The 12,191-nt window shown below is 59.9% G+C and overlaps 1 protein-coding gene across 4 annotated transcripts; it reads right to left on the reverse strand.

The window, feature by feature from the left end:
- Positions 1 to 7,297: 7,297 nt before the first annotated feature.
- On the reverse strand, positions 7,298 to 11,675 carry LOC117645184. Of its 4 annotated transcripts, none has more exons than XM_034385190.1 (8): positions 11,383 to 11,675; positions 10,136 to 10,472; positions 9,887 to 10,066; positions 9,615 to 9,813; positions 9,278 to 9,487; positions 8,915 to 9,199; positions 8,210 to 8,811; positions 7,298 to 7,830 (listed from the first exon to the last, which is right to left on the reverse strand). In XM_034385190.1, the coding sequence occupies exons 1-8, from the start codon at positions 11,579 to 11,581 to the stop codon at positions 7,641 to 7,643; spliced, it is 2,202 nt and encodes a 733-aa protein (XP_034241081.1). In that variant the 5' UTR covers positions 11,582 to 11,675; the 3' UTR covers positions 7,298 to 7,640. The 4 variants fall into 4 exon arrangements, with proteins under 4 accessions (XP_034241081.1, XP_034241082.1, XP_034241084.1 ...); XM_034385191.1 differs by having other exon boundaries at positions 7,298 to 7,827; positions 11,383 to 11,674; XM_034385193.1 differs by lacking the exon at positions 11,383 to 11,675 and adding an exon at positions 10,905 to 11,051.
- Positions 11,676 to 12,191: the final 516 nt, after the last annotated feature.

A 12,191-nucleotide genomic window follows, 5' to 3' on the forward strand; every position in this document is an offset into this window, starting at 1 on the left:
GTTCGCTAATGAATGGCGGCATTGCAGATTTTTAATCACGAAAAGGAAAGAAGAAGAAACCGAAATGATAACGTTTGGCGCGCTTCGCCGCCTCGCCTCGCCGCACATGACGTGCTGGACGCAGTGTCTGCTGGACGCTGTGGAATGCTTCGTGTCAAGACGACGCGAGCCAGTAAATCGAGTGCAGCCATTCCTTCTTTCTTTTTTTCTTTTTTCTGCCTTTAATTGCAAAGCGCTCGGGCGGGCAGGGGAGGGCGGGGCCGGCTTGTTACTTCTTCGCCTCGTTCGTTAGTTCATGAATTGGAGCGTAAGGTATGGCACGGGTTTTGCGCGTGGATGGACACCTGCCGCGCCGCCTCGCCCCGCCCCGCCCCGCCCCGCCGACAAGGAGACCACACACTGGCGGGCGATAGACGTTTTCGCGGAATCCACTAAGACCCAGATGACAATCAGCATCCACATTGAATGAAATTGATTGGGCTACTAATTATCAGCGAGATCTCGAGATAACCTCTCAAAAATATCATCTTTGATTATTAAGAAAATCGATAAAGTCGACATTATTTCTTGCAGTAGTTTTTTGAATGAAATATTTCATAATTTTCTTGAGACGAGTACAAGAGGTGGACGCTTGGTTTTATTCAGTGTTCATATTTCTGTTGTCTGTCGCAAAGTTTACGTGAAGACAACCTTTGAAACAAAAACGGTTCGTCAGTTTCGATGTGAGACGTTGATGAGAACATCGAACAGAGAGGCGTGGCGCGCGCCTCGCGCGTGAAGAGGCTAAAGTAAGACGCTGGTTATCAGAGTCGCGTGCGGGGCGGGGCGTCTCCCTGGAAGAGGCGCGGTTGTGCGGGGAGGGGCGCGGCAGCGCGGCCGGGCTGCGTTAGAAGGAGAAGCGCGCATTCCTTGCCACCAAGACCATCAAGACCAGCGGACTCGCTCTGTCTCTCTCGCACGCAAGAGGCGTCCCGTCCAGGTGCGAGGAAGACGTAGACTCTCGGAATCAGTCCGCAGCATGACCATCAAGACCATCAAGACGGGGAGGCCCCTCCCCTCGGTCAACCTACACCGCTAATTGGACACCGGAAGCAGATCCGGACGGCGGCCGGAAGCGCGGGGAGCGGCGCCGCTCTGCGCCGCCCTCGGACGCAGCCGCCAGCCCGACGCCCCCTGCCGGCCTGCCGGCCTGGCGGCCTGGCGGCGTGGGCCTCAGCCCAGGTGGCGTCCGAACCATCCGCCGTTCGGCTTTTCGGCGCCCGCGGACCGCAGCGCGTTAGTGGGCCAGAAGAAGACCAGTTTCGGCGGGCACACCTCTGGGCACGCTTCGGGGCCCTGTCTCCCTTCATCGGGAGTCGGATCCAGCGAAGGGATTGTCCTATCGGCCCCACTGGCTGGCTTTGTCCGACCACACAGTAGTGGCTGTGGCCCGCGCGAGCGGATGGAGCGCCCGGCAGGTAGTCCCGCCCGTCGAGCCAGGCTGCGGGGCGGGCCGGCCTACCCGCCAGGCGCTCCAACCCGCCACGCAGCGCAAGTGTTGCCACATCCGCGACGCGCCGGTGTCGGAAGGGAAGGGTTGCCACCCTCGGCCCCACCCTCGGCCAGAGCATAGCCTAGACATTGCCCGGTAGGCCAGCTGAGGTTTGCAACCCTTTCGGCACTGGAGCAAAGTGGAAAGTTTCGCCTCGTAATGTGGCAGGCAGCACTGGCTACCCCGCGGGGCCATCGCCGCAACTCACCCCGAGATGCTCGCATACTCATGCATAAAAATGACCCTCACAAAAAAGGGGATACGGAGCGAACCCGGCGCAACATTTGCACGGCTAACTTGGCAAACTTGCAGGCTCCTATTCATTTGACTTAATTAATTTAGACTGCGTCGCGCCTGGCTGCCCAGAGTGCCCCGGCGTGGCGGGGGTTGGGGGGGGGGGGGAGCGTGCCAGTGGCCCCGCGCCGCCCCTCCGTTTCGACGGCCCCGTCGATCCAGCGCCGCCGATGGCGGAGGCGGAAGAAAGGTCACAAAAATTACGCGGTATATTTATAAACTCAGCCGAACCGGAGCCGAGGACGTCACCGCCGACTGTCACAGCAACTCACCCGGTGTTAACTTAAACCACCACGAGAGGCAGACCGAACACACTCACAGGCTCAGGCTGTGATCTACGCGACTGGGTCGGGGAGTAGGCTCCGCTAGCGTTTCCCACAGAAAGTCCTCCGCACTTGACACAGTCCATGCTCCACATCCTGGCGGCGCGGGGGCGTGGGCGGCGCGGCCAGGACGCGCTCAGGTTATCCTCATCCGACTGTGCGGCGCGGCGCGGCGCGGGACGGGCCGGGACGGGCCGGGACGGGCCGGGACGGGGGCGAGCCCGACCACGCCGCGCTCCTTGTATGTCGCGGCATGCGGCATGGCCGGGCCCTGGAGTCACTGGAGTCACTGGAGTCTGGCGCCTTCTCGGGTTCCCGGATCTGCTGGTGTCCTCGGGGCGCCGTGCTGGTTGCTCGTTGTGGCGGTCGCGGTTCAACGGAAAAAGAAAGCCCGCGCGACTTCCGCGGCCGGGAGTCGAACCCGCGACCCGCGGCTGCCGCTCGGAACGCTCGGAACGCTCGGAACGCCGAGCAGTGAACACTCCACTCCGCCGCGGAGGACTTCTCACACCTGAGGAACGGGAGCGACTGCGGGACGGACGCCCAGCCTCATGTTCTGCTCAGGGGTCTGGAGTGGCGGGGCGGGGCGGGGCGGGGCGGGGCGGGGCGCGGAGCATTCGCCACTCCACACGCCGGCCGGTAAGGCATGTCAGGGTGGGGCAGGCAGGGCAGGCCGGGCGGGCGGCGGGTAGCGCCGAGAGGGGGAAGTACCTCCCCGCCCTCCACCCACTCCCCGCCTCCATCCCACCTACGTCTCACCCACCTCAGCTGACTTCTCAATGGGCTCACACATATGGACACACGCACACTCACACGCTCACGCACACTTACGGTCACACACACGACGCACTCCGAGGGCGTAGAGGCTGAGATCGATCAAGGCGACGCGGCACGCCGCGGCGGAAAGGCGACTCCTACGACGACCGGAAGTGGCGTGCTGCGTTCGAAAACGGCGCCATTTCACCGCCGCCTTCGAAACGCCCGGCATTGTGTCCCATGAGTGTGGCGCTGGCTGTTGTTTTCTGACTCGAATCCCTGCGGACGACGTACGGGAACGCGCAAAATGAGCCCCCGTCCGTCACTGCAAGCGCTGTCTGCCTGTCTGCCTGTCTGCCTGTCTGTCTGTCATAGCAGCACTCAGGCGACTCCTCCCAGGGCGTGTATAGAAGGCAAACTGCTAACCAAACATGCGAATTAGGGAGATGTGGCCGAGCTAGATTTGTTGTTGCTTTTGGTCTTGTTGGTGGCGGGGCTGGCGGGGCTGGTGGGGCTGGCGGGCCCTCACGCAAGCGTGCAGACCCGTGTAGGTACTCCAGACGAAGAGTGACTCGAATATCAGGATTTAACAAGGAAAGAAAAAATGTCGGGTACATACCATAAATTGAAGAGATAGGAACTCCCTCCTTGCGGGCCTTAAAAATTCCGACTCGCTCATGGAACTGGTGCTGCACATACATTCTGATCCAGCATTCTGATAATTATTTCGCACATCGTAAAATGTATGCTTTCTACGAGTGGTGGCAACTAAATGCCATGAATTGCGTATAAGTCAATGGCGGATCCATATAAATCGATCATTTTTGTGCTTTAGTTTTTCTTTCCGCTTGGTCTTCCCTCCAAATTTCGATCATCGATTCACTTCCCAAACTCCCGCATGCACAGTCCGCTCGGCGTAAGCTGACCCTCAAAGCAGCCCCTCTCCCTGCCGTCACACTAGATATACTTCCCAAGTGCCGACACGACTCCAGCCCGTAACGCTTTAAACTGTTGCACGGTCTGTCTAAGTTAGCTCGGCTTCAGGCCAGCGACTCTGATGTGGTGGACATAACCGCGTCAAATTTTCATCAGTTTACACATTCTTGTTTATTTAATTGTTTTTTAAAACCTTGTTTGGGTCAATTTGACGGGCAGCGTTTTGAAGACGCGCCACGCTCACGGCGACGTGTGGCCAGTGCGGCCAACCTCCGCATCGGGGCGGCCAACCTGCCCTAACCAATTACATACTGACTAGCGCGTGCCGCGCCGTGCCGCGCGGCCGGCTAGCCTGCTCCGTGATGCTATCGCACTCATTACCGTAATGAATTCTTTGGCGCGTGCGCTACGCGTGTGCGACGCGTGCGCCGCGCGTGTGTGGCACACTGTGTGGCACGACGAGCGGCGCGCGCACCGCGCCGACAAGTGCCAACTGTCACACGCTCAAAACGCTCCGAGCGCGTGGCAGTTTCGGTCCGCCATCGCTTCCGTATCACGTGTTTCTTGACCGTTGTCAATCAAAATTCCACTCTAGGAAAAAAAACAAAAACAAAAACAACTGAGAGAGAGAGAGAGAGAGGGGGGGGAGAAAAGGGAGTCGTTTGACAGTGTAGCACGGTCCACACCTGAAAACGCAGCTAATTGCGGCAAATTAGGAATAAATATCAGCCCCCGGGCGATGCAAGCCTTTTCCTGCAAGCGCGGCGTTTTGTCCAGCCAAGCCTGAAGAAGCGGTTCCACACTGTCGAAGTTTTCCAGAAAATATCATCCTCGTTTTTTTGCAGTGTGTCTGTACTTCTATTCCCGCTCAGCCAATTACACTAAGGGCGTCCGTGGTCGCCACTTTGAGATTACTTTGCAGTTTGTTTGGAACTACTTATGGCACTGCTTGCATTCCCCGGCTTCATCGCCATTCATTTTCTCGCTTTATATTCCTGGTGTCTGGATAAGAAAGTTGCAACGGCGGAGTTGTTAGGGATATGGTGCTGTAGTTCGAACCATTTCCAGGCGGACAGACGGACAGACAGGCTGGCAGGCAGACAGACGGACGGACGGCGGACGTCCCAGCCCGTAAAGCGGGCATGGTGCGATGGCTCGCGTTGGAGAAGCGCATTGCGTTCCTGCCATTCCAAATAGTTGATTCAAATATTTCGCGGTGCGTGGTTTCATGTTCCACGGCACGCCGCGGCACGCCCCCTGTTTTCTGTTCCGCGAAACCCACAACAAACACGACTCCTTCCCTTTGCCCTAATCAGCCCCTATCGCCGACGCATCTTCTAATTGGATAGTTTTGCTCCGCAAGTGGTATTGCAGGAATGGAGGGGGCGTGCCAGCCGCCACTAATTTTTACCCGCAATTCGCCCGACTTTTATGAACCCTAAACTTGGCGGAGACGGCAAAAAAGGGCCTCCCGGTAGGCGGGTGTTCGAACCCGCGTCCCTCGGCCGCCACGCGCGGCAAGGTATTCATAGATCCTGTTCTTTGAGGCGAGTCCGGCGCAACCCGGATCACATCCCGGCCGTCCCGGCCGTGGTGGAGGAGCCCTTCTCTCTGCACAGATCCGCCCAGCCGGCCGGCGCGGCCAGCCCGGCCAGCAGGCCGGCCGGACTTTCTCCTCTAACATTCGCGACTGACCAGCTCCGGCTTGCCGCGGCCATCGGCAGCCATCGGCAGCCATCGGCCATGCCTCGGTCAATCGAAACCATCAGAGAGTGATGAGGTGATATTTAACTCGGGCAGCCGTTCTAGGCCCCTTCAAGTGCGCGGCGACGGCTTGGGGCTCTCTGGGCAAGCTGGACGTATACTGAATGCTCGGAGTGTCTGAACATTCATTCAGAGCCAGAGCTGCGCATTTTGACTCAAAGTGACATTGTCTTTGTTTTCCAAATTTTTAGCGAAATCGACTGATGGCTGGGTGTCACTCCGATCGTTTGGTCACCCCGGTTGAATCAGAGAGGAAGTTGACATTGCAGCAGCTCCTGGCGGGGCAGAGGCAGTGGTCGACTCGGGTCGACTTGTGCGGCCACGCGGCCGGCTCCATCCTTGCAGTTGCAGCCGAGAGAGGGAGAGAGAGGGGTCGATGTCCTTGGAGGTCCTTGGGCTGCGCAACAAGGCCAACGGCTCAGGGCCGCGTCGCCACGATCAAGGATATGGCAAGGAAGGAAGCCACTTTCTCGAATTCCTGCATCATGCTAAGTGGCTCGGACGCCGGGCACTTCTGCACTGTGCGCAGCACGGCGGAGCAGGGTGTCCACTGTGAATAAACGAAAAACGAGTTTGAGGCAGTCACGAAAATAATCTTCCGGTTACCGTTTATTGGGGCTCGGTGTCACTTTAACCACAGAAATAAAAATAAATAACTGATGGGCGGTCGCGGTCAGGGAGGTGCCGGTTTTCGCCAACAGAGGCGGCCACCCACTAGAAAGATTAGAGCGCCTGGAACTGTATCGGGACGCCCTGGAATGCGACTCCCACACTGTCTCTCTGTCTCTCTTTCTGGCGGGAGAAAGCAGAGCGGCCGCTAGATTGGGGAAAAGCACTCCGCGGCGACAAAGATGACAAATGGAAGCGCCGCCGAGGAAAACGGCAGCGGAAAGAACCGAGCAGTTATATTGACAAGTTAATGTTTTTTAAAGGCAATTTTTTTTATGAAACGCGCGAACTTTATTACAATAGTTTTGCTCAGCCGACTAAAACCGAAGGAAAATCTCCATGCCGGCAATTGTTTGTTTTGCATTTGGTGGATTCCTCTGCGCCGGCCGTTTGAGCTAGGCCCTCGGCTGGGCCCTATACCTGCCCGAACCGGTGGCCCGTGCCAGTGCCAAGGCGCGAAGGCACGGCCGGGCCATGGCCAAGCCCAGCCCGCGGCCCAGCCCGTGGGAAGCGAAAGGGAAGGGCCTTCTTCGTGTCGTGAGGGTATAATGGCCACTCGCACTAGCCCGGCCAGAAAAACCGGCCATCACTCACAAATCCGGGAACGTTTTCGCAGTAAAAGGGTTGGGAAAGATATTAGCGTTGCAGTTCGCGGATCGCACGTGCGATGACCACACGGCGTGCGCGTGGCGACGCGCATGGCGCGGGCGGGGCCGCGGGGGCCGCGGGGGCTCGTCGAAACAGACAGTGACCCGCGCGCGCCCGCGGCGTAAGACGACGTAACGCAGTGGGGCGCAGGAACAGGATCTGTTTGCATTGGCCATTGGCTGCCATTGGCCGAGGGCTGGCACACTTTAATCTCCGGCCCGGAAGCCGGAAGTCGCAGCTTTCTCTGTCGCACACATTTCAAAATGCCCGCGAGTGCGGAGTTCCGGCCGGTTGCCTAGCGAGCACGGCGCGGCTCACGGAGTCGCCGACGGCGGGGACACTGTGGGATGTACTGGGAGGCATTCAAAGGTCGGGCTTTTAACAAAACGGTGCAAATGGTAAAATATAATTCGTTTCTTTCTATACACAGTTAACACAGACAATTCGTTTCGGACACTGCGACGTCACAGTTTCAGTCGGGCGTGCGCCGAGGCACAGGCTCTTACAAACATCACATACACTCACGAACAAGTCCATTGCACCCGAACACACACACATACACACATACACGGCACACTCACACCTACAAACACACTCACACACACAAACACCCTGGAATGTGGGCACGGGCTCAATCGACTTCTTCCAGGAACCAAAAGTCGCGGGCTTGGATTACTGCTGCCACGCATCACAGTTTTCGTCTTTTCAAAGTTTCTCCTTCAGCCCCTGCGGTGGGAGCGCGCGGGGGCGGCGGGGGCGGCGGCGCGCGAGCAGTGGCAGTACTTCTTGAGGTCGGCGTTGTGGATGCACTGGCTGTGCTCCCAGAACTCGTTGATCCTGCTGATGGAACCCAGCAGCTCGTACTGCACGGCCTGCTTGTCCTTCTTGTCCTTGCCGGCGCCGGTGCTGCTGCAACAAATCAGAATCACGATGAACCTTTATTAAATATTTATACTTTTCAAAATTCGGAACGACCGTTAATACGGCAGAGATCAGAACGAAGCGACCCACAGGGAAGTATGTCGAGCATAACCATGTTTGTAAATGCCCCGCCCCGCCCCGCCGAACGGTTGTTTTACTACTGTCTTCCCTTGCGCCTCGTGCCTCTAGTGCCCGATCCTTATCTCAGTTTAAATGGGTTTGGTTGGCTTACTTTTTATTAAAACCGTACTTTTGCCACTGCCGACACCTCCTTAACTTAAACCAGCGCGTGAAAAGCGAGGGCAGCTCGGGATTCAGACGCTGAATTTGGCCGTTGGGAGGACTGCAGTGGCGTGGGGAGGCCTACCTGTTGGTCTTGGTAGCGCGGACGGTGGCCTCGAACACGGCGTGGCCGGGGCTGGTCTCCAGGATGACGATGAAGTCCCGGACGCCGCGCTGCAGCTCGCGGCCGCGCACGGACTTGACCTTGTGCAGGCTGAGCGGCGCGCAGTGCCAGCCCGCGTCCAGGGTGGAGGCGTTGGCGGCCTGCCGCTCGGCCAGCTTGTCCGCGATGAAGCGCACCACGTGTTCGGCCGCGCCGCGCGCCGCGCGCTCGCCCGGCTTGAAGGAGGCGTACTCCAGGCACGTGCACCAGTGCTGGTCCACGGCCACGTCGGCGCAGCCGCGGTCCGCGGGCACGGCGCGGAACAGGGACTGGCACCCCGGGCACGCCACCGTCCCCGAGTCCTCGCTGGAGGCCAAGCTGGAGGCGCTGCTGGCGGACGGGGTGGCGTCACCCGGGACCCCGGACACGCGGAGGACGTCGCGCAGGGTGGCGTGGACGTCCCACGGCGTGGTGAGGCGGTCCTCGTTGGCGCGGAAGGCCTTCTCGGCCTCGGGGTGGCGCCGTCGGAACGACTCCGGCAGCCACACGTTGATGAAGGGCAGTCGCTCCTCCAGCCACCCCACCTGCAAGCCGCCGGCCGCGGACGTCAGTTGGGTTGCCCGCCGGCACGGCGCGCGGCGCAAGGCGGCAAGGCGCACTGCAAGGCGCACTGCAAGGCAGACCTACCTCCGTCTCGCGGATCTTCCCGAAGCGCATGCCGTGGTCGCTGAGGAACAGCACCAGGGTGTCCTTGAGGGCCCCGGAGCGCAGCAAGTCCCTCCAGAAGTGGAACAGGCGGTCGTCCATGGCGCTGGGCGAGTTGGCGCTGTTGTGGCTGAACGAGTTCATCCAGAACAGCGCGAAGTACAGGTTGTCGCGCAGCAGCGTCGCCATGCTGGCCGCGTAGCCCAGGATGTGCTCGGCGGCCGTGGTGGGGCCGAGGCACGCGTTGAGGCGGTGCAGCCGACGCACCTGTGACAACGGCAGCGTCAGCCCTCGGCTTCGTCACGCCAGTCACGCCCTTCCCGACCCCCGAACGCGAAACGCTACCTGCATGTGGTCCTGGGCCGCCAGCAGGAACGGGCGCAGGTAGTAGTCGGTGGGCGCGTGCTTGAAGCCGGCCTTCTTGTAGTTGAAGGTGCCGATGGTGGGCTCGTCCTCCACGTAGGCCGTCACGTAGCCCGCCCGGGAGAAATTCCGCCAGATGATGGGGCAGTCGTCCATGGGCGTCATGGCCGTCTGGAAGCAGCGCTCCTCCACCTGGGCGGCAAGGACCATAGGTTCAAAATTCAACGTTCAAGAAGGACTTTCAACAATGGCTCCGTCAATTAAGAGCCTCCCCCTATCACTGGGTGACTGGGGGACCAACCCTGACTCATTCTCCTACCTGGGGCCGCGTCATGCCGGTGAGGATGGCCATGAGGTTGGGGAAGGTGTTGTCCTCCACCTTGTTGTAGCCGCGGAGCTCGTACCAGCCGTGGGATCGCAGGAGCTCGGACGTGCGCGGCATGGTGCGGATGTAGTTGAGCCTGGACACCGAGTCCACGCCGATGATGAGCACGGACATGCGGGGGTCCCCGGGCTCGCTGGGGGAGTGACAAGGCGCGCGATGAGAAAATGAATGGGAACAGGCCGGTAGGGTGCGAACTCGGGACTCACCGCGCCGGGTTCTCCCTGAGCTTGGCCCGGATGGCGGCCTTGGGGGCCACCACGGCGTGCATGTTGGTGTAGACCTTCTTGGTGCGCCAGCCCGGCCGGGTGGCGGAGCACCGCACCATCACGAACTCCACGTCGGGCTCCAGCTGCGCCTCGCCTACCAGGTCCTCGCAACGGCCCATGCTGCGGACAAGGACCGGGGTTCAAACACCCGCGCAACGGTTTTTCTTTTCAGACGGCGGGTGTGCTTACTGGAACTTGTTGTCGACGTCCTTGTCCACCTTGGTGGCGCCGGGCTCCGGGTCCACCCGGGTGACGCTCTGGTAGCAGCACGTGACGTTGTGGTAGAACCTCGGGGTGTACTTGGGCAGCAGCTCGGTGTCCAGGCGAAGCAGGTGCATGGCGAGCGACCCCAGCGCGCCGGCGTGGTCGCTGCCCGCCACCAGCTTGGTGTAGGTGAGCGGCGGCAGCGACGAGCAGACGACGGGGTCCTCGCGGTGCACCAGCTTCTGCAGCGACGGGTGGAACGGGTCCGTGTCCGGGATGCGGCACGACGGACTGTACACGAGGTAGCCGGGCGGAGGCGCACCTGTCGAAAAAAAACATTAATTTCTCATTCATTCAAAGTCAGTGGCCGTTGTGCTTCGGGGTTCGTCTCGTGTAGTTCGCGCGAAGCTCCTGTAGAAGGCGCCACCGTCGCGCTGCACTCGCGGCAGATTTTGCGAATGACAACTTAAGTATGGCCGGCCCATTTGACCTATTCTCTGCATCTCATAGTTCACTCACATCTATTGATTGTCGTCTTCATCGTGTCAAGGTAAGCTTTGGCGACGTCTCAGTTATTTACACCAAACTCTCGTGTGCTGATCTCTGTGAATCGTGTGAGTCCTAAATGGTCAGAGTGACGGCTGGGCGACATGTGAGAGGTTAGGTCTGAGCAAGCCCTCGACTAAGACTACCTTCGATTTATAATGCGAGATTGCTTTTAATTGTTCTGTTGTCTTTTAACCGGCATCCTAACCTTACTTCACCGGTAACACTCGGCCCTGTGACACGGCCAGGTTCGGTTCGGACCGCGCGTTGCGACCGTGACCGACCTGTCGCCCCTCTGTCTCTCTCTCCCTCGCACCCATGCGCGACGCTGCATGAGTGCGACAGAGACAGAGGGAGCTGCCCTTCGTGATGGCGCTCCGGAGGGAGGCATGATAACGTGACGCTCCCTTGGGGCGTTTATCTAATTACGGGCCAGTGGCAAAATTGAAAAGGGGGGGGGAGCATCAAGCCCTGATGAGGTCCCCGTTATTTCGTTCCGATCAGATGGAAAGTAAATTGGCGCGGTGACAGATAATTTGTGTACTTTGTATTGTGTGCCATAAATTAAAGCTATACACTGAAAACTGAAGTGTGTATCGAGTTCACACCTATGTGCGTGCTGAGTACTCTCTTAGGTTTTCGGTGCTGGAATGGTGTTCTCAGGACGGGGCGACGCGGCGACGTACCCATGGCGATGGTGGCGTTCTCCAGCGGGCGTCGCAGGAACGCCAGGAGCTGGCGCTGCGCCTCCTCGTGGAGGGTGGCGGCGGGCGGCGCGGCGGGCGGCGCGGTGGGCACGCCGCTCAGGAAGTAGAACAGCACCAGGGCGGCGCAGCCCACCGCCACCAGGCAGGCCTTGAACAGCGCCAGCGCACGCCGCACCATCCCTGCGCAGGTAAGAGGCGTTTCAGTTTTTAGCGGATGATACCTTCACACTTGGAGAGCAATCCATTGGTGGGGTCACACGTTCGGTTCGAGTCCCATTTAGTGACTCTGGAGCTCAAAACGCGTCTAGAGTTTTGTCCGCCTCCGCCGGTCTTCTGGCCCACAGTGGGGCGGTCTGGATCAGCCGAAATGCACCGTCGGCAAGAAAAGCTCCTCCGCCCTCGGGCCGGAATCAATAACCCTGAGCATCCCCTAGTCGTCTGCCTCCGAACGGCGCTCCGTCCCCCTCGCACCTTCGCGGCGCGGCGCGTGAGTGCGAGCGGGACGGAGCGAAGAACGGCTCGGCCGGCCGGGCCACCGATCGTAAATTAATTAATTCCGAGGTGGCCGGGCTGGCCGGCCGCAGCCCCAGCTTAGTGGCCCGTCTCGTTGCTAAGTGACAAGCCCCTTGTGTGCCGGGGCGGGCCGGGGCTCGTGGCACGAGGCACGGCCCGCCTCGTATCGAATCGCCTTTCACTTCGCTTCCGCGGGCCTCCGGCCTCCGGGCCGCGAGCGCCGTCAGGGTGGGCAACCCAACGGACGGCGCAGGCGGGCGGGCCGCCGTCAGGAG

This window comes from Thrips palmi, unplaced genomic scaffold, assembly GCF_012932325.1.
Source record: "Thrips palmi isolate BJ-2018 unplaced genomic scaffold, TpBJ-2018v1 HiC_scaffold_18, whole genome shotgun sequence".
In the NCBI taxonomy this organism is placed as follows: domain Eukaryota; kingdom Metazoa; phylum Arthropoda; class Insecta; order Thysanoptera; family Thripidae; genus Thrips; species Thrips palmi.

Coding starts and splice junctions, on each gene's coding strand:
- LOC117645184 (XM_034385190.1), bottom strand. CDS start 11,581: ATGGTGCGGCGTGCGCTGGCGCTGTTCAAGGCCTGCCTGGTGGCGGTG. Junction 9,200..9,277: donor CGGCCCAGGACCACATGCAG/GTAGCGTTTCGC, acceptor CCGTTGTCACAG/GTGCGTCGGCTGCACCGCCT. Junction 7,831..8,209: donor CGCGCTACCAAGACCAACAG/GTAGGCCTCCCC, acceptor GATTTGTTGCAG/CAGCACCGGCGCCGGCAAGG.